At 42.5% G+C, this 25,928-nt stretch overlaps 3 protein-coding genes and 1 long non-coding RNA gene across 5 annotated transcripts in view; 2 read left to right on the top strand and 2 right to left on the bottom strand.

Annotated features, from left to right (window-relative positions):
* LOC108505728 overlaps nucleotides 1-23,703 on the bottom strand; it is a 34,855-nt gene extending 11,152 nt beyond the window's left edge. Inside the window, exons 1-2 of the long non-coding RNA XR_001877584.1 lie at nucleotides 23,595-23,703; nucleotides 21,214-21,289 (exon numbers count right to left, since the gene is read on the bottom strand). This is a non-coding gene — a long non-coding RNA (uncharacterized LOC108505728). The remainder of the gene's footprint in view (nucleotides 1-21,213; nucleotides 21,290-23,594) is intronic.
* PDPN (podoplanin) lies at nucleotides 1,107-13,686 on the top strand. Its single transcript, XM_017832007.1, has 5 exons — nucleotides 1,107-1,413; nucleotides 11,988-12,073; nucleotides 12,526-12,619; nucleotides 13,113-13,148; nucleotides 13,571-13,686. The coding sequence occupies exons 1-5, from the start codon at nucleotides 1,344-1,346 to the stop codon at nucleotides 13,684-13,686; spliced, it is 402 nt and encodes a 133-aa protein (XP_017687496.1). The 5' UTR covers nucleotides 1,107-1,343.
* Nucleotides 23,704-23,705: 2 nt separating the features above from the next.
* LOC108505704 (proline-rich receptor-like protein kinase PERK9) lies at nucleotides 23,706-25,184 on the bottom strand. The gene is made up of 2 exons (XM_017831962.1): nucleotides 24,492-25,184; nucleotides 23,706-24,428 (listed from the first exon to the last, which is right to left on the bottom strand). Exons 1-2 carry the CDS (start codon nucleotides 25,182-25,184, stop codon nucleotides 23,793-23,795), a joined length of 1,329 nt encoding a protein of 442 aa, XP_017687451.1. The 3' UTR covers nucleotides 23,706-23,792.
* The window catches only part of PRDM2 (PR/SET domain 2), a 59,108-nt gene continuing 57,740 nt past the window's right edge, over nucleotides 24,561-25,928 (top strand). For both annotated transcript variants that reach the window (XM_017832006.1, XM_017832004.1), the window contains exon 1: nucleotides 24,561-24,639. The gene's annotated coding sequence lies outside the window, so the exon portion shown is untranslated. The remainder of the gene's footprint in view (nucleotides 24,640-25,928) is intronic.

Below are 25,928 nucleotides of genomic sequence, written 5' to 3'. Positions count from 1 at the left end.
GCTGCCCATTCCGATGGCTGATCACTCTCTCTATAAAGAATTTCTTCCTAATATCCAACCTAAACCTCCCCTGGCACAGCTGAAGACCCAGCCCTCTTGTCCTACTGCTGGTTCCTGGGAGAAGAGCCTGTCCCCCACCCGGCTATACCCTCCTGTCAGGGAGTTGCAGAGAGTGAGGAGGTCTCCCCTGAGCCTCCTCTTCTCCAGGCTGAGCCCCCCCAGCTCCCTCAGCCTCTCCTCACAGCACTTGTGCTCCAGTCCCTTCCCCAGCCTCGTTGCTCTTTGGACCTGCTCCAGATATGTATAAATAGATGTAAATCAGGAGATTATTACTTGCCCAAGATGAGGGAAGATTCAGAATAGGGTTGATATAAATAATTTCTCTCCAAGTTCAGCCCCAGTTCCTGCCTAAGAACTGTTATTGGTGAGCAAAGGCCTGTCTTACAGATGTTGGTGCCATCCAGCCTTGCACACCTGCCCTGCAAGGCTGATTCCCACAAACATGGACGAGGAAAAACTGATGAGTCTTGCACAGACTCATTGTAGGGCTGTACTGCTAATAATAATACATATTAAAAGGAAAAATCCTCTCTCTGAAGGGTGATATCAGCACTCTGAGACCAGCAAGCCTGTGGGCAGAGAGAAATGGTCGAGCACAGCCAGGGTGTCACTTGAGGACACGAGCTCAGAGCCTCAAACACACAGGAAAACTCAGACACTATTTACTGCAGAGTTAAATAGCCTGTCCTAAAACTGTTTCAGTGTCCCTAAATGCACATTCAGTACCACACTTGCTTAGACAAACATGGGGGCTCACTCAGAAATGAAAAAACCATCAGTTCACCGCTGGAAATAACAAGAAAAGTGTCCTTAGTGTTGTTCCTTAAGTATTTTTTAAAGACAGTTTGCAGAAGGGAGGGAGCACCTCGCTCTGCCTAAATTCCCTTTCCCCACTTTGCTAAATAAAAGTCTTGTGAAAGCCACAACAGCTCCTGTAACTTTAAACCTGGGCTGAGATCATCATTTTGGTGCTGACCAAACAGCGTGCGGAGGGCGGGCCTGGCTGCTCGTCCAGGACCACCTTGGGCTGCTCCCACCCCTGGGCTAAAGAAAATAACTCCAACTCCACTCAGTTGTCTCTAACTGTACAGTTATCAGCTGGGAGAGCCTTCCCCCTCCACGATACAGCAGCAAAAGGAATATTTGGAATACCAAAGTGTTTTCTTTGCAGTGATTTCTTTTTGGGGATATCAATTCTCCGCTGCCTCTAAATAAAAATTAATCCGAGTTTGGATCCATCTGGTCTCAGGATTAGGAAAAGCGACTCTCCAAGCAGATCAAAGATGTTTATTAAGGTTCCATTCTTCATCCTCGTCCTAGGGAGTGTGCCCTTGGCAGCACTTGCTGAAGAAGGTAAGGAGAAACTTTGGTTACAATCATTTCCAGCCGTTTCCTGCACTTTAGCGGTTTCTGTGCTCGCTCCCAGGTTATGGAGCTGCTCTGTCCTGTTTGTAAAACTTTCTTTGGAATTCTCAAACTGCAGCTGCAATCTGGCGAGGAACACAGCAGGAGTTTTCAGATGGGCTGAGTTAGGCTCTGTTGGGAAAGAATTTTCTGTGTGTGTCTGCAAGGGAGGGAGAAGGTACAGGCAGGGAAGGCATTCCAGCCCCAGCCCTTGGAAATGAGTCTCCCTGTGACACACACAGTGCAGAGTGCAAGCAAGAGATTAGTTTAATTGACATTTAGGTGGTGTAACTCTACTAGAGTAATTTATAAATATTTCCATTCAGGAGTTTAACTTATGAGCTTAAAGATATTACAGCCACTTAGAATTTGAGCCCTACACAGGGCTTTGCTAAGCCCAACTTAGCCATAAGCAATGCATTCAAACTAAAACTAAACTATTTAAAAAGTGTTAGGTACCTGCTTGGCAAATTATTTCTTTGAATTTTATAAAAAAGACACACTTTTAGGTAAAAGAGACATTTTCTTACAGCTAAAGGGGAAGAGTCTGATTTATTAACAATAAATCAGAATTACCCTGACCAGTACTTGACTCCAGGAATATCACTTTGAAATTCAGACTTTCTGTGCAGTGTTTGACTCCTGATGAATGAATTGGCCTCCAGGATAGGTGAAATGTCTCTGCCATTGCCATGGAACACATTCCCAGTACCAGTGCTCTAAATACATCAACTTGAAACTCAGCCCATCAGTCTTCCAAAGTTATAAAGTTTATAGTTTTTATTAACTATACTTGTCAGACTTGGATTTGGGGACCCAAACTGAAAAAAAAAAAAAAAAAGGACCTGATTTTGGCCTGATAATACTCAGTACCATTCTGCTGGATAGAATGGAGCTATATCAATATTACAGCATGTGTGGGTGTTGACTTGAAACTTTTAATGGAGCTGTGCTTCAGAATTTCACAGAAAATCAGCACATATTAGGCAAGACACAAAAACTGTTTTCTAGGAAATTGGGGGAAATTCTAAGAATTGTTTAAGGACAGCTACCTTATCCTTAAAAAGCATCACTATTAAATGTACCAAAGTTTAAAGCCATTAGAAACGAGGCAAAGCCACCACTATTTTATAGAAGTACCTTAAGCAGTTTCTAAGATACCAGAATTATGGGTAAAAAAGGTGTTTCATCTCCAGGCTTTTGGGGAATTTTTAAGCATATCTTCTCTCAACTCTGAGAGAAGGAGTCCAGCAACAATTAGGCTGAAACCCTACTAGTCAGAAAGAAAAACAGAGTATTTGCTGCTTGCAAGATCCCACCTCTGCTTTATAACCAGCACTGAACTCCACAGCTGGATCTGGAACATGGTTTACAGCCTTTCAGACTTTTGGGGTGTTTAGGTTTTATGACTTTTTCTTCACGTGGAGCCAGTCATGTAGGACAACTTCCAAAGGATACACCTGGGAAATGGACTCCAGAGGTAAAATAAGAAAGTATTGAGCATTTAAATATGTATTACTGGTGTTTACTGACAACCATCAGCAATTATGTGTTAGAACAGACTGGAGGTGACAATGCCACCTTCACAGTCTGTGCCTGGCTGACAGGGGAAGGGAGAATGTCTGACTTGAATAGTCCCTGGGGGAGTGGGGATATCCAGATGTCTGAAACTCTGGGGTGACAGTGTGGCTTTAGGGTTTTAGGGGAAAAAAGCCTCTTTATCAGATTCTGATACTTCTCAACCCAATGAGGCCATAAATAAATCTGCAGCTTCCCTTTTCTTGCAATTGGGCACTCCAGGTTATGGACTGGGACTGACTCAAGAAAAGCAGCTTTGTTTCAATCAGGAAGTGTGTTACCCATTTCCAAAAGGATTATTATTATTATTATTGAATGACAAGCAGATACATTTTTGCCTTTCTGTGATGGTTTCAGCATATAAAAACTCAGGCAAGGGTTTGGATCAGACCAAATGAGTAGAAATGGAAGTTGGCCTCCACCAGCATCCAAACCAGTGCTTTTCAGAGGCACTTCTTAATTCCAAACCCTCTCCTGTGGTAAAAATGGAGATTACTGCAGTGGCTGTCACATAACATGAACAAAAATTAAGGTGATTGTTGACAAGATACCACATGTCACTTGAGCTCTATCAACTGTCCACGTGCCTGATGTTACCTAGAGGCAAACACTAGATTATATCTCCTTATGCAAGTCAGGTTTATCCCAGATCATGTAACATTTGGTTTGGACTGAAAGTAAGCACCTTGACAGGATAATTTGGATAACAAGTGTTTATATGAAACATTTTGAGTTCATTTTCCAGAAGAAAGGAAATTGAAGTTTACAGTCAGCCCTGAAAGACTAAAAAGTTTTCTGTGTTTTTCAAAATCATAAAAAATAGAATTGACAAAATCACCAGAAAAGTTTTTTTTTTTTGGAAGTGTCTTGATTCACCCAGACTGTTGCTGTTTCAGTGGCAAAACTATAATAAAGTCAGGCACCTCTAAACTCTCTTGAAAATCAAATTCTGTAACTGCTGGCTATAAACAAAATGTACAACCAAGAGGAACAGTCACATTTGACTCAAAAGGGAGTTTTCTACTAAGTAAGCACCACAAAACCTTTCACCCTGCACCATGAGTGATGAGTGCTCTCACATGTGTCCCATATATGCCTCTTCATGATATAAATCTAACTCTACATGTCCAATACCCAAAACAATTATCACAAAAAAGGGGAAAATCGTCTTGCTGAATCACTTTTAGTAGGTCTGCAAATCAGTGGGGCTGCATTTTGCAGTGTCTTTGTGGAAGACCAGCAGAGAACAGACAAAATTTGCTTTCTCCTCTCTGCTGGGCAAGCAGAGGTTTGCCCATCTGTATTCCAACAGTTAATTTTTGAGTCTGTAACTTTACAAACAAGGAAAACAGTCATATTTAAAGGCTTACAAGTGGACCTTTCATTAACTCAGGCTGCACAGTAAAATCTGGGAACAGAGAGGCCAGATCCTCCACTCCTGTCGTTCAGCAGTTCCCACTGAATCCGTGCACATACCCCAGACCCAGGACTGTAAATCAACTGGGGGAAAAAAAAAAAGGCAGTTAAAAACCTAGAGAGCATTTTACTAGATAATAAAAGGCAGTGAAGGAGGGCTGTTGGGCTCCAACAGAAGCAGGCAGTGTTTCTCCATGTGTCACTTGAGGCGAGCCACACGTGGACCACAGAAATGCCTCACTGCTGCTGCTGGCCCGGCTGGGGCAGAGGGGCTGGCTCAGTGGCACGTTTGTTTTGTTGGTTTGTTTGCTTTTTGTCTGGATGTGGTCAGGGACCGCAGGATGGAAGGCAAATGCTGCCAGGTCCTGCCCCTCCCTGCAGCCCAGCCCCCTGCTGCAGCCTCTCAAAGGGCCCCCCTGCTTCGTGTGTCCCCTCAGTGGGGATTAACCCCCCAGGAAAGCACAAACTGCTGCACAGCATTTCAGAGCAAGCTGTGGGATTTGGGAGTGGAGGTGTGCTGGGATGTTCTGAAGAGAAACAAATGAGGAAAAATAAGAGACAAAAGCATTATTGATTTCCAACTCCCTGTCTCAGAAGCTCGGCCAAAGGCTCTCCAAGGACAGAGAAGCTGATGCTGAGCACATCCTCGTGTTGCTTTATGACTTCCTCATGTTTTTTCCATCTTTGTTGATTACAAACACTACAACATCCAGCACAAATTGGATCAGAATAATCCTTTGTGAGGGAATAATTCAGCTGTTACACCATTTTCAGGCAAACATGTGGTCTCTTAGGAGGGCTTAAGTAGTGTAGGAGATACTGCTAAATCTGTAAAGGGGACACACTTAACTCCAAATGGACATTAAAATGGTTTTATGACTATGAAACACATCCAAATATTAGCTAGTACATGATTAATGTAGGATAAAAGTCAGACTAAACATATTTGAGTGGATCTTGCTTGCTGCATGGCAATAAAAGGAGGTAGCCAAAAATCACTCTGTGAACAAAATTAGCACCTAAGAGTCTCCAGTTCAGTGTTTGGTGGGAGTATTTCAAACAAATAAGTTAAGGAACATGCAAAGGGTCCTGCTGGCAGATACAAGGGGTTAGTAACCTTCAACAAGGCAGCTGTGAAAGGGCACGTGGTTGTAGCCTCAGAGTTCTGGGGAAGAAGTGATTCAGGGAAAAGATTAGTTTATTACTGTATTAGAGGTCATTTCTTAATTCCTCTCATCTGCATTTACACATCCCAGTATTTGCACACAGATATTTGCTTTCTGCTGCACAGGTGGAAAATCTGCTGCTCCCTGACACAAAGTTTGGTACTTTCCTCCTTATGTTGGCTGAAATGCTCCTTTTTTGTCAGCCCTGCAGCGACAGCTCTGGAATCCTGCCCCTGACAGAAAGGTGCAGCAGATACACCTTGACCACAACTCCAACCTCGTTGTCCCAATCAAACCCTCAAAGAAAACAATTAAACTATGAGTAAAATTGCCAAGGAGCACAGGGCAGCAAATATCAATAACAACGTGGTTTTATCCCACACTCAAGGGATAGCAAGTCTGAGGTCAGTGTGCTGAGCGGACAGGAAAGCAGAGGTTAACACAGCAGCATTCTTAAAAGCATAAATTTGGAATATTCATCTCTAGTTCTGCAAGGAATATTTTAAAGGAATGTCCCATAATGGAGTTAGTCCCTTCTAATGCCCACAGCTCTGTTCTGATCTTACCATGCCTAAGACAAAGCTTACTAAGGTTCCACGTTTTCCCCTGGTGGTTTTGTTTCCCAGCTTTGGTTGGGGGTCATTACACACAGCAAGCCCTTGAAGAGCAGCTACTTCTCTATATCTGCCCAGTTCAAGTATATTTTGCTTTGCTTTTCTGTCAGTAGAACACTGTAACATCCAGAGGACATGTGATTTACTTGAGGAGCAGCCCAGTGGTTCTTTGCCACTTGGCACCGTCGGTTTAAACCCTGGCTTTGTTCCTTTGGCTGAGCCAGCCCCAGCAATAAAACCCATCTGGAGCAGGGTGTGGTGACCAAAGGAAATGTTTCTGACAATTCAGCAAAGCATTGTCATCACGAGCTGCAGGGAATACCTGAACAAACTCAGTCATGCTCTAAATAAGGCTGAGCTAAATCCTGCCTTGTGCTTCATGACCAGTTTTCAACTGGCAGACACTTCCCAAAATTCCTGGTATTTTGTCATCCAGCTTCCTTTGTTATATAAAGCAAACTGTCAGTCTTTGCATAAGGAAACTGCAGAAAGCACTTCAGGATTTAGACAGTACATACTTTCTCCTGAACAACAGAGTCTAGACACTTAAATACACACCAGGGGATTTCTTATGGGATGAGACATTACTCCAACTTCCAGAAAAAATTAACAGAGAAAGAAAAGGCCCCAAACAGGCCAAGCACACAAAGCTCTCAGGATACTGCAGATATAGTTTTGCAGGATACAGATGAGGTACAAAGGAGAATTTCAGTTCTCACTAACAAACTTTCTAAAGTCTTTCTAAAGCCTTTCTAAAGTCTGCAAATTTTAACTGTCCAAAGGTTCAAACATCAAAAGACAAATCCCAGAATCCACTATGTTATATTCTTCTTATATGTTATATTCTTCCACTATGTTATATTCTTCTTATATTCTTCTTATAACCTCATATTTTCAAAGTCAAAAAGATTTTGTAGCCTGGATCTGGTGCTGTTGAAGCATTTCACAACAAAAGAGACACCTGTATGCTTTTTCCCCCAAATATCCAAAAATAGAAAAATAACGGAAAACTATTTTCAGACAAAATTCAGCTGATGATGTAGATTTTGGATTCTGGAATACACTTAAATGGAGGATGAAGCCAAATTAAAAAAAAATCAAATTGAAAATTACAGAGCTGCTGTATTTAAAAGGCAGATTCCTTACAAATCACATATTTTTGTTAAACCTCCACCACCAGGAATAAAAGTTTTCACTGAACTACTACTGAACTAATTCCAGTAATGAGACACAGACTAAGACTCAGTTTGCTCACAATCAAATTAAGGTCTCTGAGTGAAGAGTGCTCCCTCAGAACGGGAATTCCTGTATCAGGACATAAATGCTGAGTCAGATACAGCCAAAACAGGATGGATAACACACAAATCCATACACAGCCCTTCAAACAACACCACTTGGGCTGTAACAGCTCCGGAAGCAGATCCTGAAAGCCCTCAGTCAGCTCCAGATGTTTGCTCAGTTCATCTCCAGCAGGAGAGTGACACCTCCCAAGTGACCCATCCTGCTAAATTCTTTCCCTTGCTTTTCTAGAGCAACATCCTCCAAAGTACCTATTTAGCCCAGCTGGATGGGGTAAAACATGATGTTGATAAGACACAGATAAAAATAAACTTGAATTTTAAGATCAAAGCTTTTGTTTGACAGTTAACCTGCTAGTTTCCTTTTTTAGCTGTTACAAATAACTGGAGCTGGTTTCCTTTTTTTATTTGAAGCAGAAGGCAATGAGCAAAAGATTATTTCAGTTCTTGCTAGAGGGAATCCTTTAAGGTTTGCCATTTTTATCTCCTGGTCTCTTATCAGAGATGGAAACTCATTCTATTTGGAGGGCTTCCTATTCCAGGGACTAAGCTAAACTACTGGCTTACAACTGCCTTTGCCCACCACTGTTTGGGTTTATTCAGGTTTATACCAGGAGAGAAACAAGATCCTACAACATTTTTCATCTTCAGAAGTATCTTTGTTGGTTTTGGAGATAACCTGAAAGAAATGCTAATGAACAACAGTTTTACAACCCCCTCTCCTTTCCAACAAGCCTCCCGGAGAGGTTTTCCCAGTAAACTGTCACTCCAGGGCACGTAAGTAGTGAGCTCATCTTCCCCTAAGTGGGTCATGGGATGCTTAAGCACGGGAGGGTTTCAAAGCAGTATTAAACTTTTAGAGACAGCGAATTTTCTCCTGGTGTGCAGCCTGAGAGCAGCTGGGGGCTTTGAACTGAAAGGCTCCCAGCTGGAACTTTGGCAGGAAGGGGTGCAGTGATTAATTCCCATGCACAGCAGCTCAGAGCTGCAAACAGAGGAGGCCCCGGTGCTCCTTGGAGACAACCCCGGCACTGTGAGGCAATGTTTTTATTTACAACCTCCTCGAAGATAATATTAGGAACACATGCAGAAGCCCTGCTTAACCCTGACTCTTGCTACAGTTGGCCCACATCAGATGGAACCAAGGACTGACAGGAGCACCCCCCCTTCACATCCCATTTGCATTCCCTTTGATGGCAGTGGTGCAGGGCTCCTACTGGGAACGGGGAAAGAAGCTTCAAGTCCAATAGTTTCTTTCAATTTTATGTAAATACTTAACTTCTGTATGACTTTCCCCGACAAAGCTGTCCAATATCCAATTATCCTTCCTGCACTGATAACAAATTCCCTCCCAGCCTTTCTTTGGGCAAGAACTCAGCAGTGTCTGTTTAACCACCACCCAGCCACCTCCACTGTCCACCCAAAACGAACCTGGAAAGACTCCAGGGATTATTCTCCAGCAACTACAGGACCTCAGCTTGAAAACAGTGTTATACAGGTGGGATAGGACTGGGTCAAGCCCTTCAGAACGGCAGAAATCAGTTTGATCTGAGCTGGGGCAGTTCAGAGGAGCCACACTCCAGTTTCTCTTTCCAGTCAAGGAAAGGCAGCACTACCAAGGATGACCCAAATCTCAGGTGAGCTGAGTTACCTTCTCCAAGTATTTATCTTTCCCCAGAGACTGTGAAGGAAGATAAGGGCGAGCAGCCACTTTATTTAGGTGCCTTTATTAAGAACCTAAAATTAGGCAAGATTAATCTGGGCCACCTCCCTTTGCCAGTCACTGAGAGGGCAAAGGCACTGAAATAGGTTTTCTACACGTCACTCACGGCCAAGGACCTCAGGAAGTACCACCCCAAGACTAATTATTTTATATTTCCTTGTGACAGTCACTGTTTCTGTCCACCTTTGCTGTGTGACACTGTTTCCTTTGCTGCCTTCACTGCCAGGCAGTTTTTCAGGGCCATGCCAGCAGCATAAGCAGCTTCTCCCAATAAGCTGCTTGTTGTTAACGTGCAAAATATATTTCACTTTCTGCTGGGGGATTTTCCTCTGGCAATTGGTTTTCTCCATCTGTGCTTATTTTTCAACTAGCGAATAAAGGATGTTTTTTTCACTTCTGACTGGGATTACAAGGTAAACTGACCCATACACAGTTCACATTGGTGAGTTCTACTGCTATTTCCCCCTTAAACTTAGCATTTACATGGCCAATATTTTACATCCACTATTACACTCTGAAGTTATTACTTTATAAGCAAAAAAATAAGTATTTTAAGTAGTGCTGTATCTTAAATCACACTGATATTTAAAAAGTGTATAAATATACGACTAAAAGTCAAGCCCCTTTTGTGCTTCCTCAACAATTTCAATTAAAAATGACCAAAACATTATTTTTGCCATTTTTAACTTGGAACTCTGATTTACCCTGGCCTGTTCTAGTCTTGCTGTGGATTTTTGGTGATTTTTGGGACACTGACTGGCTTAATTAGCCTCCATATTAGGCCTCATGTTGGCATCACATGAATATACTTTTTTCATCTGCTACTGCCCAAAGTACTCCCTGCACACCCTTTTGGCTCTGAGATAGAAAGTGTATCTGTGTTCAGGCTTATAAAGGTACAAAAATATAAAATTCTGTTTACCTGAGTAAACATGGAATTAGAAATCTAAGTTTAGTTCAGTGTTTGGTCTCTTGGCAGTGGGACAAAGCTCTCAGTCTTACATTGGTGGAGATGGATAAAAATTTTCTAGTTTGGTTCAGAAAACAGTTTTGGGAGCAAAGGAAAAATATTTGCAGGTTTCCAGTAGAATTCAAATGAGAGTTTTGAGCAAAACCAGATTTTTTTTCTCAATCCCAACTCATTCATCCTTTAAGCTGCCAGTGCATTTTTTTACTGATTTCAAAATTAAATACTGGCTTTTTTTTTTATGTGAAATAACATTTTTATTTTAAAAGGGGCAGTTACAAATGAACAAAAGTGAAATGGAACTCACAATTAAAGAACAATAATTTACAAGTGGTATCTGCACAGCTGATCCAAAGTGATTCTATGTTTTTTTTTCAGTTTTGACTGATATCAAGCAAAATGCCCATTCTTACTCATTTCAGTCACAGAACAAAAGCTGTTTTCTTGCCTCTGTATCACACACAACACAGGTAGGGTGCATTTAGGAGTAGTAAATTCTTCCATAAGAAGTATTTGGACCTAGTCAAACAATTCAGATATAGTCTAACTTCATATGCAGAGGAGATGAGAATGTTTTTAGGTGACTACATAAAAAGTGAAATTAGTAGAAACAGTGTTAATTTAACAAAACCAAACAGGTTGTGAACATTTCTCTTCCGTAAAATATTCCAGTGGGACAGTAATTCTCAGCTTTTAAAAGAACTCCTGTGAATAGCTGTCCTTCTTTTGGTCTGATTGCTGAGATAAACAGAAGTTTGATGCAAAAAAAGGCTTTTTTTTTTTTTTTGCCTGGAGATATTATCAGCTCTTTGCTTAATTTTCAGCCCTGGTGTCTGGAATCAGCAGGACCCTCATTCCCAGGCAGCAGCAGGACAGGCACCCTCAGCTGGCTTTGGAATCACAAACCCCCAAGAGATCTCACCCTACATTAACATCCTTCTCTGCATCCTCACAGGTTCATGAATCAGCAGGAAACTTAATCAAATGACACTTATGTTTCCAACATGTTCTTGGTAGTGCCAGTTGTCTTCACAGGGCCATGTTTTTTGTGTTCTACCTCCTTCCAGCTTGTTTTGCCTCTGAACGAAGTCTGGCTGTATTTGTAAATAAACAGCATTATGTGGGCCAAAAGGGAAATGTCCACTACACCAAAGAGCACAGATGACACCGAGGTCTAGAGTAAAAAAGGAAGACCTTACATTGTTGCCTAAAAGAAAATCAAATTATGGCAGCTAAGCATTTGCAACGTTGGAAAAACCTCAGGACAGATTTGTGTAGGAATGTTTTCAGACTATAGCTGCACCCATAAACATTGATGACAGTTCTAAAAATAAAGGTTGCAGCTGAGACTGAGCTGAAAGCTGGGAGAAAGCCCTTGTTATTTTAGAAAATGGAAGATGTTTGAAGTAATTTATCCCAGTGCATAAGCTGGAAATCTGGAGGCATCACATCCACTCTGGGGGGAGAGGGAACCTTTCCTTAAAAAAAGAAATAATTTCTTGGACAAAATGTTCATAACCAATATGTCTTAAGGTTTTGCCAGGGTTAAATGATGGTACTTAAGCTCTTTGTCCTACTGCTTTAGGCAAGAGTAAAGCAGAATTCATATTTATTCCAAATAATTTCACAAACCAAAGTGCACAGGGGCAGGGACACAGAACAGTGCACAGAGCTCGTGTTTAACAAAGTTTTCATGTCAAAGTAGCCAGAACAGGTGACTAAAAAGTAAAATCCTGACTCGTTTTCTACAATTTTATTCAGCAAGCTCAGTTCTAGAAGGAGAAGAAAGTGCAACGATTGATTTCAGAGACAGAAATGACACGGAATTTGATGCCTTGCCAACCCTGGTGAGTAGAAAATGCCAAGTAAAGGTTCCTTTCTGGTACCTGCCTGTTCACTGCCACTCACTGCCCCTTCCAGTTCAGTGTCTCTCACTCAGCTTCAGTGAAACCGAACTGACAAATCACTGGAAAAAAACCAAAACCACAAAACACTGAAAAAAGGCAGGGCCGCAATATTCTGCAGTCTCCTTTTGCAGTCCTGCTGAGAGGTCACCTCGTGTAGAAAAGCCTCCAGCTGGGAAAATCAATCAGCTCATTTGGTTTGTTTTGGTCACTGTACAGGAGTCAGAGGTGATGGGTGACAGCTAAAAAAGCACCCAGGAGATGTGGGTGAGCAGGGAATTTAAATGCTACCTTCGTACATGTAGACTGAGTGTACTGAGGTTTTCTTTTCCCTCTTTTCCCCCCAATTCTTGTAGTTGCCCACCAGACTACACAATGTAACAAATCTCTTGCAGTTTGGACACCTGATGACCACAGAAAGTGCTTTTGTCCCGGATGGAGACAGTGACAATTCTACTGGTTATGGAGTTAACACAGAGAGTGTTGATGGTAAAAAACCTCTTCATTTCTGTTTTTCTACATCAAAGTTCTACTGCCATCTACTAAGTAATATCTGGAAAATTCCAATACCAAGTTTAAGGTGTTCTCTTTATAAATAGACACAGAATAGTTCAGCAAATACACTCAGAGCAAGGTGAAATTTTATCAGCATACGCCAGTCTCAGACAATTAAAATCTGATTTCTGTCTTAATCATAATTATTTCATACCAGGTATAAACACCTTATTGATCTTAATGTGATCACACAAGTTTCACTAGTATATATCAGATAACTCAGTCCCCTAGGTTTTAATTTCTATTACTTAGGAGTTTTTTGTATTCACTCTCCCAGACTTTTAATTTGCTCCCTTCCTACCAAAAGGACAACCTCAAACCATTGTGACATAGTTGATAAAAGTTTTCCTGCATATAGCATTACAAATTGAACTGAAAAACTCTGTACAAAGCAGAGTGAGTAATTATTGTCCTTCTGGCTTTACAGGTGAGCCGAGTGGGGAACCAGAGAAAACTGAAAAAGGTATTAAACAGAAGATTTGCTTCAAAAGACAAGGGGGGACAAAATTGCCAGGGAATCCCCTTCCAGCAGCCACTGGCTGTGCCCAATCTGTCCCTGAACTGCCTCCCCTGGTTCACCTGATCGCTGTCTCCATGTCCACACCCTTATGGAGCCCTCCAGCCCAAGGGCACATTTTCAGGTTGCTGAACTTCCCAAACCTCCAGCCCAAGGGCATATTTTCAGGTTGCTGAACTTCCCAAATCTCCAGCCCAAGGGCATATTTTCAGTCTGCTGAACTTCCCAAACCTACTTGAGAACTCACAAGACAGAAGGGAATTTCCCTGAGGAGTGGGATGCAGCAGAACAGCATCAGTGCTGTATCAGTCCCTCTTACCAATGGTTTCCATGAGAAACACACTGACATTCCCAACTTCTTCTTTCAGGTGGCCTGGAAACAATTGCACTGGTTGGAATAATCATTGGAATCGTGGTTGCAGTTGGAATCCTTGCAGGAATAGTGATTGCTGTCGTAAGGAAGATGTCAGGCAGGTACTCGTAAGTAAATTGCTAATCAGGCTTTTCCAACAAGCCCCATCCTCTGAGCAGGGCCACAGGAATCACCTGGGAAATGTCTGGTGTTCCTATTTTGACTAAACAATCTACTTTGACTAAACAATCTATTTTGATGTTACACATTGCATCAAAATCAGCAAGAGCTGCATCACAACGTGGGGGGTCTAAACCCCCAGAAATCAGAAAAAAATTGCCAGATATTGTTATAATATCAAGTGCATGGGGTTTGGAATTACTCTTCTGCACAGAGGTAAAATTATCCAGGAATTATGAGAGGACCAAATCCTACAAGTACTGGAAAGCAGCTGAAGATTGGGAATGATCTCTGCCTTATTCTTTGGTGCCATGCAAATCTGAAGGTCTTTACAAACTCCAAAGGACTAAGAAAACCCCAGGACATTTAAACAGAGCCTGTTCACCAGAATTAGGAGAAAGGAAAACAGGAACTGGGAAGAGAAATAAAGTGGTGATAGGAAAGATAGAGAGGGAGGAAAAGAGATCAGGTATCTAACATTTGGATAAGGATGAGCAATAAATGTCTGCTTGTTGTTTTCCAGGCCCTGAAAACAGTTGAAACAAGCAGCCACGTCATTCCATGCCAGAAAATACAAGTGCTTCTTATTTTATAAGAACTAAAGACTATTCCTGCAGTTGTGTGAGAAGATGATCCATGGAAAATACAGTCAAAGCCTTCCAGATCTATGGGGATCCCACACAGCTCTAAGGACCACCCCCACTCTGCCTGATTCCAGAGTATGGAACATTCCATAGCATTTCTACTATCCAGGATTTTACCAGAAGAAAAAAGATTTTGCAGTAAGAAAAAACCCTGCAGCAAACAGATGTGCACCTGAAATGTGATTTACAGGTAATATATGCTTGGGTTTTAAATGCAACCAAAGATTATGTCACATTACATTTTATGGATTTCTTTAAAAAAAAAAAAAACATATCCAGAACATATTCAGAATCTTTTAAGTGTTTTTGACTGGTTAAGTGCTTGTGGCTTGTTCATCTACCACGTGATGTATCATAAAGGAGGAATTAGCTTCAGAGCGAACCAGTTATTTACAAATTAAATATCCAAAAAATACAGGATATTGGAAGCTAAAATCTTTCCACTATTGATACAGATTTTCTGCTCATGATACTTATGTTATTCTGTGGCAAAATAGGGTAGGCCTGGCTGGAACTGACCTACCAACTGAAAGCTTGCTCTGCTGACTATTGCATCAGGAATTTCCTGCCTTCTCTTCTTGCAGAGACATGCAGGGATTGAAATAAACATCCTGAATTAAGGGGTGCTTGGAAAATACCCACTTTTGATGGGTCACTTTAACCAGTTACTCAGCAGCTTCAGAAGCTTTTGAATCAGTGTATACAAACTTTTTCTTTCTGAGTGTCTCGTTTTCTAAGTTGGTTTGTTTGACAACATGTGCAACACCAGGTCAGAGTGTGGCACTGAGGTATAATGCAGCTTTTCTGGGGCATTTTTAGTGCTGCAGGACCTGAATGCACAGAGCTCAGAGCAAAGGCTTTGCATGTCCAGTGGCTGCAGTGCATCAGATTTTCTAAATCAGTGTTGGGTGTAAAAATCACGACAATCCATGAGGTCGATGATTGCTGAACGTGTCGACTCCTCTGTATTTGCTTTTCTGTTTCTTTTGTGTGCCATGAACTATCATATCAATCCAAGCTTTGGAAATAAAAATCATAATATAAATTGTCCTACTTTACAGTAATTATTCTTTGTTTTCTTTAAAAAAATTAAAATATTTTAAACTTCCTTCAATTTTCCTGACTTGTTTTGCTACTTGTCTTATCAGTGCAATGCCCACAATCAATTCATTTGACAATGCTAAATGAAACTATAATTCAAAGCTAAAGATATGAGAAAAAGTAATTCAGGAGTGTTTAGTTAGTTTTTGAGTTGATGTAGGGAAGAACTCAGTCTGTGACCATGAATAATAAGCTTTATCTTCATGTAAAGTCATATGGAAGCAGGAATATTAAAGCTTCTTCTTGTGGCAAAAAATTAGTAATTTCTGTTAGTTTGGATTTAACAATTTCTTGTCTGTACTGGAAACTGTCCCATAAGATGCATTAATGCCTTCCCAAATGCTTGGCATATGGAATTATGAATTATTCACCCATTGTAGGGAATAGCACAGATGTCACTGGTTTCTTCTGCAGCAGCTCAGTCCCTGCTAACTTGCAAATACCACAAAATCAGAAAAACATTCTTATGCCAGCTCTGAATTTTGGTTAAGCCTGAAGGAACAAGAGAAATTTGAGAAATGTGTGGCACTGGAGCAGACAACCCTTGTGGGCAGTTCTGAGTTTTCCTGGATCATGGGCAGAGCACCAGCTGAAATTCTGCTCGAGGACACTTTGCTTTGCTCCCCCACCAGAATCTCTCACTAAAAGCCATTTTAACTTCATATACCAGCTACCTAAATTTTCTGGTCCTAACTGTGCCTTTATAGTCCACCCTCTAGTTTAAGGGAAGTTTTATTAATCTTAGGTAAAAATCAACCCCTAGCCACACAGCCCATGCTCCTCTGAAACATTAGCTGTGGGCTTCCAGCCCTGGAGACTGAGTATGAAGTGTTGTGCTGGGCTAAATCTGAACCTGCAAAGACGTGACAGCAATTTCCTTCTGATGATCAGCTGGAGTGCAGGACACTCAGTACATGGTAGAGGAAGCAAGGGTTCTGAAAAATCAGGAGACATCTATTATTCTGAAAACTTGAAGAAACAGCAACTGCTGCTACAAAGATACATTTGATATTCTGATGATTCATACACCTTGCTGCCTGGAAATCTCGAGTGTAGAACATTCCAGTCAGCTTCAAGCAAACCTCAAGAAACCATGGCTTGTTCATTACAATCTTGTCCATATTTGGTTTGTATCTATATGTTACTGAATCTTTAATTTAATTAATCTGTAATTCCGTGATACAAATGTCCTGGAAATGCAGACTAAAAATCCACACAGAGCTCTGTGTTTCATATGAAACTCCTGCAGTGTTCTGTGACTGAGCTGTCCTTGCCTTAAAATCCAGCTAGTTTAGGACTTCAAACGTAGATTGAACACAACCTATGTGGTTTTTGGTAGAATTTCTGTGGAAGGTGGGATCTTTTCTGCTTTGTGAGAAGTCAGACAGCACATTGTCCCAGGGCAAAATCTCCTGTGAGCTCAAATGAGTGATCAGCTGCAGAACCAAGGCCCAAGGTCAGGAGACTTCCTATGCATGAGAACACATGAGGAAACAGCAGCTCCATACTTTGACCAGCTGGCCAAGTTTGACTTTTATTCACAGGGAACGACACTCAATAAATCAACACTTGCTTTTAACTTCAAGTCCTCACTCCTGATCACATTCATTCCTTTATAGTTACTAACAATAACGTTCCCTTTTGCAGCTTGGCTTTGAGTCATGAATGTGGCTCTCCCAAACAGACAAGCAGGCACCAGGCTTCCTGTGAGAGTGCCAGATGTCACTAAAAAATATCATAAACAGAGCTGTCCCCTTGCATTTGTGTCTGTGGGGAAGATACACAGCAGTCATAACTATGAAAGCAAGCTGAGCCATCAATATTTATAATAGTTCTGGACATCGATACAGCAGTTCTTACATGAGTTCATTTAAGGCATGTTTGTACTGTAAGAACAGAAAATGTCAAAAGAATGAATTCAATAAAACCAATGATAATTAAGTTTGCACTGGAAGAATTATGGAGATCAACTTACTCCTATAAATTTAAGAAGTGTTCATTTGTAGTTAAACACCAATTAAAACATGCAGCTCACTATTTTAGGAGCACTGCAGAATACCATTGCAAATACCTTAACCACGTCTTATTTCATTAAAAAATAAGTACAACCTGCAGATTAACACCTCTGTCAGGGTTTCAAACTCAAATGTACCGAAGTATCATTCACATGAGAATGGCAAGTTCTGCCTTGATACTCAGATTAAGTGACTTGCCAAGGGTTATAACGCAGGTAAGGGAAAAGCCACCAACCCAGGAATCTTTAAACATTAAAGCATTAGTCCTGTCACAGCTTCTGACCAGTTCAAATGAAGTGGTGTTCAGCATCTTTTATGGTAACATCATCCTTAATATTATTTAGTATAAGATAGGAACAAAGGACACTGCAAAAAAGCAACTTATTGAATGTACAAGGCCCCTCAGGTCACAAGTATGCTCGGGTTGCTTTTGATGAAGAACCATTCCAGCTAAAAATAATTTCTGCTCCACCAGCCTAAGTTTTGCAGTGTAGATGTTACTGAACCACTGCAATTTAAAACTTAAATCATAACTGGCCTACACCACGTCTGAAGACATTGTTATACCTTTTTATACTCCACCAGATGAGGTATCAGAATATCCCTACCCCTCCTTTTGCAGGCAGCTTTTTTAAGCTCAAAGATTACTCCCACTGAAATTCCCAGCATTTTGTTTTGTTTGACAACTTCTGATGGACGCAGAAGGTAACAGAGGATCTGCAACTTGACACCAGGTGCCAAAAGCAGGAGGCTGAATTAGTGCTTTGTCCATTTTTTTACAGCTGCAGCGTGGAGGCATTTATGTATAAATAAACTGAGCATCTCACTGGCCATGTGTCTTTGTCCAGGCCTTGTGGATTTAGGCTTCAGACCAAACCCACAGGTCCCCCTGCTCTGCAACAAACAGTTGAACTCCAACACAAAGATCCCCATTCAATCATGGAGTTTGTTCAACTCCAGGCTGGAGAAGTCAGATTTTCAGACTCTGGTAAATGTTAAACTGGCAAATGTCTCAGCAGGCAAGGAGAGCTGCACATTCCAGGCATATCCAAAGTTGTGCTCTGGTTCCAGAAAGCAGCTGGCAGGGCTGATTGATACTGGTGAGTTCAAAACCAAACAGTGCCATCCAGGAAAAAAAAAAGAAAAAAAAGGAAATGGAAGAAGGAGAAATAGAGAACTGCAACACATTGTCTTCACTAAAATTTCATTTCATTCACATTTCCAGATTGAGCTAAAATTGAACAATGGATTTGCCAACCTGGGGGGCTACTTCAGGTGTTAACCAACATCAGTGTTCAGATAAACTTGGGGAAGAAATTCTTACAAATGTTACAACCTTATCTTCCAGTAGAAAAGGCAGTAAAAGTGACACATAAGAGTGATGCTGATGCAACACAGCAACAATTCCACCAACATCCAGGGAAAAACAGAAGCTCCCACTGTTTTTAAAGGGGAAAAACAGTAGAAAGAACCAGTTCTATCCTTTGGAGAACCCCTCTTACTTCTTCCTCCAGTGCAGAACATGAAGCTACTGATGCTTTAAGAATATAGATTTGTCTCTATTCCATAAACCCTTTAACTAATTTTTCCTGATGGTAATAACTTCACAGCAATACTGACCAGCAAAAATGACTGGCAACTGAGTTATTTAATAAGTCATTGACTTGTTTAAACACTTCCTCCTTCCCTCCAGAGTGACTAAACATTTTCTAACAAGGCAATTTTAAATGTAGTGGTGTTTGTCTTAGGAAATTAGTACTGTATGTCTCATTTGAGCTGGGAAGCAACTCCATTTCCTGCTTTTATGAAGCATGTTAATCCTCAAATAACACATTCCTTTGAGTCCTGTGGATATTCTGCCTCATGACATTTGATTCATCCTATGCAGGAAACAGGGAAGGAATTAGCAGGTTCAGCAGGTGTGCTCATGGGAAAAGAGAGAGGAATGTCAGCTCTTCCTCATTTCCTATCTGCTGGAGGAAGAAACCCCAGAGGAGTTGAATAAGCAGCAATAACTGAGCATAGTGGAGGAAATAGCAGCTTCCTCCTTGAAGGAATGTCCTCTCCTGTACCAGGCACTGAGGCATTTTGCTGAGAAATAAGGGACAGCCAGAACTGTCAGTGTTTCCCTGCCTAGACCCCTACAAACTGTTTAGAGAAAGAGAATTGAGAGAAGTCCACTTTTCACAACTCACACAGAGCTTTAGAAAGTAGTGGTACAAGAGATTCTGACCTAAAAGCCAGCCCTTAAAGGCAAGTTGTACATAAAAAGATAATGCAGCAAAGGCTGCCTGTTAAAAAGTAGTGAAAGCATTTACTTGGTATAAGTTGCTGCATAAAGTTTCCTCTGTGATCCAGCCTGGAATTACCCTGGGCCAACTACTCCTGGCACTAAGATCTGTCTCTTTGTAAGAGACAAAATATTAATGAGATTATGAAAGCATAGATTACTATTAATCACCTCTCACAGGGAGGCAAACTCTGCCATCTGTTCATTTAAACCTGGAATTGCTGAAGTTAAGAAATGTTTAACTCATGATTATGAAGCTACTCCTTGAAAACAGTTTCCCTGATGAGTTCTTCCACCTCATTTTGTCAAGATTAATAATTAGCTTACTAACACAATAAACATGCTTGATTGAGTGGAAAGTAGCAACAGAAGGATCTGAGAAGGTAAAGCATGTCTGCATTTCATGGAGAAAACTGAGCAAGGGCCACAAGAGTGACTTGAGACTTCATACACCTGGCAAGAAGGAATGTATAAAGAATGTACAAGCAGACTACTAAAATTAAAGGCTCCTCAGTGCAGGCTGATGCAGATGCACAATGACTGCTCTCTCAGTAAGCTGTACCCGAGCCCCAGCTAGTGGTGGGATTTACTGATGGCATTTTTACAGCAAAAAGGAACACATTCATAACAGAGAAGCTTCAGATTATTGTACATTATCTCGTAGCCATTGAGCCTGGTTTTATTTTCAAAATGCTTCCAACAAAACCAAAGTTACATGTTGGTTACTCATAGTGTGCCTACACCATCCACAGAGCACCTCAGTGGTTCTGATTGATCCAGCAGCTGGGAGCTGGAAGCAGGAATGCAGACAATGGATGCTGTCTCCATTCTCAGGGCTGTTCCATCCTCTGAGCCAGCTTGTCACGACACAAGTGGTAGATAACCAAAACAAGGGTTGAACATTATTCTTACCTGCTTTTCCTTCCATGGAGTACTGCCAACATCTTCTCTCAATATAAATATTAAGTAAATTTAAGTATATTTAAGTATATTTAGGTATATTTCTTGATTAATTCCACTAAGAAACTCATGGCCATCCATGTCCTGGGGTGAGTCCTGTGGTGCTTGAATCAGTTTGCAGAGGCAGTCCCAAAACACCTGCTGTAGTTTGAAATGGAGGCTGACCAATGTAACTGATAAATTTAAATTTAAATGGACCTTATCTTTATCCCTTTACCACCATTGGTGTAATTGGCACAGATGAATCTTAGCTAATTAGTGTGAGCAGTGCTCTGGAAATGGCTGCTAAATCCATCTTAGTACAGCTGCCCCATCCCTGGAAGTGTTCAAGGCCAGGTTGGATGGGGCTTGGAGCAACCTGGGCTAGTGGGAGGTGTCCCTAACCATGACAGGGGTGGAATCAGATGGGCTCCAAGGTCCCTTCCAGCTCAAACCATTCCAGGATTCTGTGAGGTCCCACATAACTTACCTGCTGGACTGCAGACCTCAGCAGCTGCCACGTTCTGGAGAGGGCAACGTTCAGCCTTGGCCAGAAGTAAAATGCTCTGTGAAATGGAGAAAACGAAGTGTCAGGTTCCACAGGCTGGGAGCAAGAGGCACTGAATCGACTTCACTGGTATGACACCACTCCCCTGCCCCATCAGATATCCTGGGGACCCTTCTGCTAAAGGCTGGCACATGGGAACTGGGGGAAAGCCACTTGGAAATATCTAACACTAACCAGGTATCACCTGTGATCAGTTCCATAAAGTGGCCTGAAAAGGGACCTCTCCAGAGCAGAAAAGCAGCACTTGTGGTTCAGCAACTTGTGGTTGTATATTTGTGCAATATAATAGGTGAGCAAGCAACACAGACTAGAGTGACAAGCAAACCATGAGACATTTGAGTAGTGTAAAAGGTTGGACGTTGTTTTATTCTGTGAAAAATTAGATTTTTATAATGAAACCTGCTACTGGTGCAAAAGTGAGCCAGGCTGTAGAAAGCAGAAATAAAAATAAGGGCTGTGGTGGACCTGGAGGTTGGAAAGGTTCACCTAAACCAGCAGGGAAGGAGCAGGAATACTTAACAACTGAGTTTTAAGAGTCTCATTCCCCAGGACATTTCGAGCACAACCTCCCGAAATATCTTAGCAGTGCAGTCAATTCATCTACCAAAAATACACTTATAGAAAAAGAAGGTAATATTACTTAAACTCAGAGCTATTAATAACCAGTAACCCAAGCAGTTCAACTGTATCAGTTTTTCCCAGGGACATTATTAGTGAGAGCCATAACATGCAGCACATTGTCTCCTGTGTTTGTAGGGACAACTAGAACAGCACAGAAAGTTGTGATAAAAGAGACCTTGTCCCAGTTAACAAGAGAAGAACTGGCCCTACTGGCATCACTGGAGTCCAGCTAGTTTCAATGCTGCTTTAGACCCTCTGATAAGAAAAATCTTTTCTAGAACTATTTTTTCCTGCCATGGCTCACTAAGATTTCCACACACAAGAATTTCCTTTTCTCTCTCTCTTTTAAGTCACCCTGAATATATATATATATATATTCAGTCACACATTCAAGATTTACAAAAGAGCTTTTGCTAGTATTTGTTTCTTCTGTGTGCTGGTATCATGTTATCATGTCCCTGTGTGCTTACACACACCCAGGTAACCTGAAGAACTAATTCATCATTTTAGAGAGCACAATAGCAGCAATACTGATATTTTCAGAATACAACAAATTAACGGTTCGGAACTTCAATCACCTAAAGATTTGTAGGCCTCTCTGACCACCAGAAAGTGTAAATTGAAAGTGCAAGTCCCCTGGAACGCCACCAGATGGTAGATATTCTCAATGTAAATGCAGGGAAAAAAAGATGACTGTTATTTGTGTTATTTTCTGTTATTTGTGATACTTCTGGGAAACTTTATATATAATCCTGAAGGTAGAAAGGTTTATACTTTAGCTAATAAGGTATGTAGTTTGTTCTATGTTTTCAACTTCCCTGTTACACAGGCTCTAACATCTAAAATGGAAGACTTGATTTTTTTTTAAAATACAACATCAAAACTTAGAGGTGTAATTACTTTAGCTTAATTATAAAGCTTAATGTTAATACAAGTAAATTAGAATTCATTTAAGCTAATAAGTTAAATTAGTTTAAACATATTTGAGATTTTCTTACTACTAAAATTATAGATTTCAGAACTGATTATGGTGTATCTAAAACAACATTTTATAATATAAGTGCATCCTGAGTATTCTGGTGGGAACATCAGTGTGTTCATCAGAGTTATTTCTCAGTCTGCTGTTGCTTACCAAAGTTAAGCATCACTACAGAGGTGTTCAAATCCACTGTATTAATGTCTTCCATTTTCTACAGGTTTAATTTAGCATGTTTTCCTCTAGGAAAATGGCAAATTCTTAATAATTCCAGGTCAAATATAGTCCTACCCCGTGAGGATTACATCTCTGATTGCATTAAGAATAGAGTATTCAGGTGAGATAGAAATTAAGGGGAGAGAGACTGCAATACAAATACAGACATCTGCCAGGAGCTGATTATGGATATTTTTTTTATCTCTCAGGTACTTGCTTAGAAATTAGTGAGGAAAATTTGGTTTAGATGGGAGAGGACAATGTATGTGGAGCATAAAAGGGTCCCAGCCCAGGCCCCTCAGGGGGTGTGAGGGTCAGTCCCCACATCACTTCAGTGACTAAAATAATTTCCCCTCAGCCACTTTGTTGGGTTTATTTTTTTGTTCTCAGTCACACACAAGAAAACCACCGAGCTGCTGAGCTGCTTTAGTATGAGAAGGCAAAAAACAGACCAAAAAAAAGAGAAATAAAAGCAATAGGAAAAGTGAACCTGCTCTCCTCGTTGTCTGGGAGATGGTGATGGCCGGGGCAGGAGGGGTGAACTGGGCAGGGCCCAGGGGGATGCTGGGGGTGAAGAGGATGAAGGGGGTGAAAGGGCTAAAGGAGGTGGATGGGATGAAGAGGATGAGGGAGGTGAAGGGGGTGTAATGGATGAAGGAGGTGAAGGGGATGCAGGGCGTGCTGGGGGTTAAGGGGATGGAAGGGGGTGAAGGCGATGAAGAGGATGTTGGGGCTGAAGGGGGTGTTGGGGATGGAAGGCATGGAGGGGGCACGGGGGGTGAAGGGAATGGAAGGGGGTGAAGGGAATGAAGGTGGTGTTGGGAATGAAGGTGTTGAAGGGGCTGAAGGGGGTGTTGGAGATGATGGGGATGTTGGGCATGAAAGCGAGGAGGGGAGTGTTGGGGATGAAGGGGGTGCTGCGGGTGAAGGGAATGGAAGGAGGTGAAGGTGATGAAGGGGGTGTTGGGGATGAAGGGGATGCTGAGGGTGAAGAGACTGAAGAAGATGAAGGGGGTGTGGGGAGGATGCTGAGGATAAAGAGGAGGAAGGGGCTGTTGGGGATGAAGGGGGTGTTGGTAATGAAGGGGATGAAGGGGATGCCGAGGGTGAAGGAGATGCTGAGGATGAAGAAGATGAAGAGAATGAGGGGGATGAAGAGGATGGAGGGGGATGAAGAGGATGAAGGCGATGCAAAGGATGAAGAGACTGAAGGGGGTGTTAGAGATGTAGGCGATGCTGACGGTGAAGAGGACGAAGGGGATGAAGAGGACGAAGGGGATGCAGAGGATGAAGGGGATGCAGAGAACGAAGGGGATGAAGAGGACGAAGGGGATGAAGAGAACGAAGGGGATGCAGAGGATGAAGGGGATGAAGAGGACGAAGGGGATGCAGAGAACGAAGGGGTGTCGGGGGGGTCCCGCGCCGGGACCTGCCCGCGGCCTCCCCCCAACGTCACTTCCGAGGCTGGAGACAAAATGGCGCCCGGACGGTGCCGGCGCTGAGGCCGCTCCGCGCCGCTCCCGGCGGGGCCGCAGGTGAGCGGGAGGCGGCGGCGGGACCCGCCGGGGCTGAGCCGGGCCGGGCCGCGCCGGGCCGGGCGGACGGGCGGGGGCAGAGCCGGGGGCGCGGTCCGGAGCGGCCCCGGCAGAACCGCCCGCCCCGGGGGTCCGCAGGGAGGTGGCGGCCGGGGCGAGGCAGCGCGGCAGGTGCGGGGAGCGGTGCGGGACCTGTGCCCGGAGGGAGCGCCCTGGGGAGGGAGAGGAGGGCGGGGGATGGCGGGAGAGGCCGCTCGGGTGAAGATGCTCGGTCCCCTTGGCGGCTCTTTCAGCGTTTTTGCGCTGCAGGCGCTGGCTCGGGGGTGTCGCTCCAGCCCGATGCTGAGGGAGCGGTGCTCTTCCAAACACTTCCTAACGCACCGTCTCCAAAAGTTCCGGCGCTTCACGGGCCCCGAGGCTCCCGCAGGGTCAAGTCCTGCCAAACCGAGCGAGCGGACCTTGGGGAAATTAACTCCAGAATTGGTTTTCCTCGCTGGAAATGCCCTTCCGTTAATTCTCCTAAATTGGAGATATTCACATATCATAATTCATGATGGTGCAGTGGTACCACGGGGAAGAACGTTTGGGGTGAGAGCAAAGATGTTCTTGTGAGACATGTGGGGCAGCTCTAGAGATGTATCTTCGGTACATTTTTAATCCGGAGCCAGGGCAGCGTGTGGAGATCGCTGATAACCATCTCATGGCAGGCACCTGGAGCCTCCAGTGAAGTTTCCAGTGGTTTCAAATTCATATGGAGCTGCAAATTTTCCATTTTGAAGCAGTAAAGGAAACTTTAAATTGTTTTCAGCTGTTGAAGGAGGAAGGGAAGGTGGTGTGGCTGCACCTGCTAAATCATTCAGTGGCAAGAGAAGTATTTTTATTTTACATTTGAGCAGCAGTGGACAGCTCTTGCAGCAGCAGGGGTTGCTTGTGCTTGTGATGCTGCCCCAGTTTGCTGTGTCCAATCTGTGCTCTGAACTGGGGACGTGTTATTTGCATGCAAAGTCTTTTTTGGCTTACTCAGACATACTGAGTGGATTAAGGGAACTGGAGATGTACAGCAGCGTGGTATTTAATTATTATATTGTTCTCTTCTGGCACTTGCCAGGTTTCAGTAAAAACGATGGGCATGTTAAGAATTCAGGGCTGCTTTCCTTGGTGTAGACAGAGGGATCTCCAGCTGTTCCAGCTGTGGAAAGGCACGATGGTGAATCAGTGATAGCACTTTTCAGACAGAGACCTGCATCACTGATCCATGGGGGAGTGACTTTTAGGAAACAAAAGAACTC

The sequence above is a fragment of the Lepidothrix coronata genome, unplaced genomic scaffold, assembly GCF_001604755.1.
Source record: "Lepidothrix coronata isolate B3197 unplaced genomic scaffold, Lepidothrix_coronata-1.0 Scaffold198, whole genome shotgun sequence".
Lineage (NCBI taxonomy): Eukaryota > Metazoa > Chordata > Aves > Passeriformes > Pipridae > Lepidothrix > Lepidothrix coronata.
Note: the sequence above shows the minus strand (reverse complement) of the source record. Positions and strands in the feature narration are given on the sequence as shown.

Coding starts and splice junctions, on each gene's coding strand:
- PDPN (XM_017832007.1), top strand. CDS start 1,344: ATGTTTATTAAGGTTCCATTCTTCATCCTCGTCCTAGGGAGTGTGCCC. Junction 12,620..13,112: donor TAACACAGAGAGTGTTGATG/GTAAAAAACCTC, acceptor CTGGCTTTACAG/GTGAGCCGAGTGGGGAACCA. Junction 13,149..13,570: donor ACCAGAGAAAACTGAAAAAG/GTATTAAACAGA, acceptor TTCTTCTTTCAG/GTGGCCTGGAAACAATTGCA.
- LOC108505704 (XM_017831962.1), bottom strand. CDS start 25,184: ATGATATGTGAATATCTCCAATTTAGGAGAATTAACGGAAGGGCATTT. Junction 24,429..24,491: donor ACACCCCTTCGTTCTCTGCA/TCCCCTTCGTCC, acceptor TCATCCCCTTCG/TCCTCTTCATCCCCTTCGTT.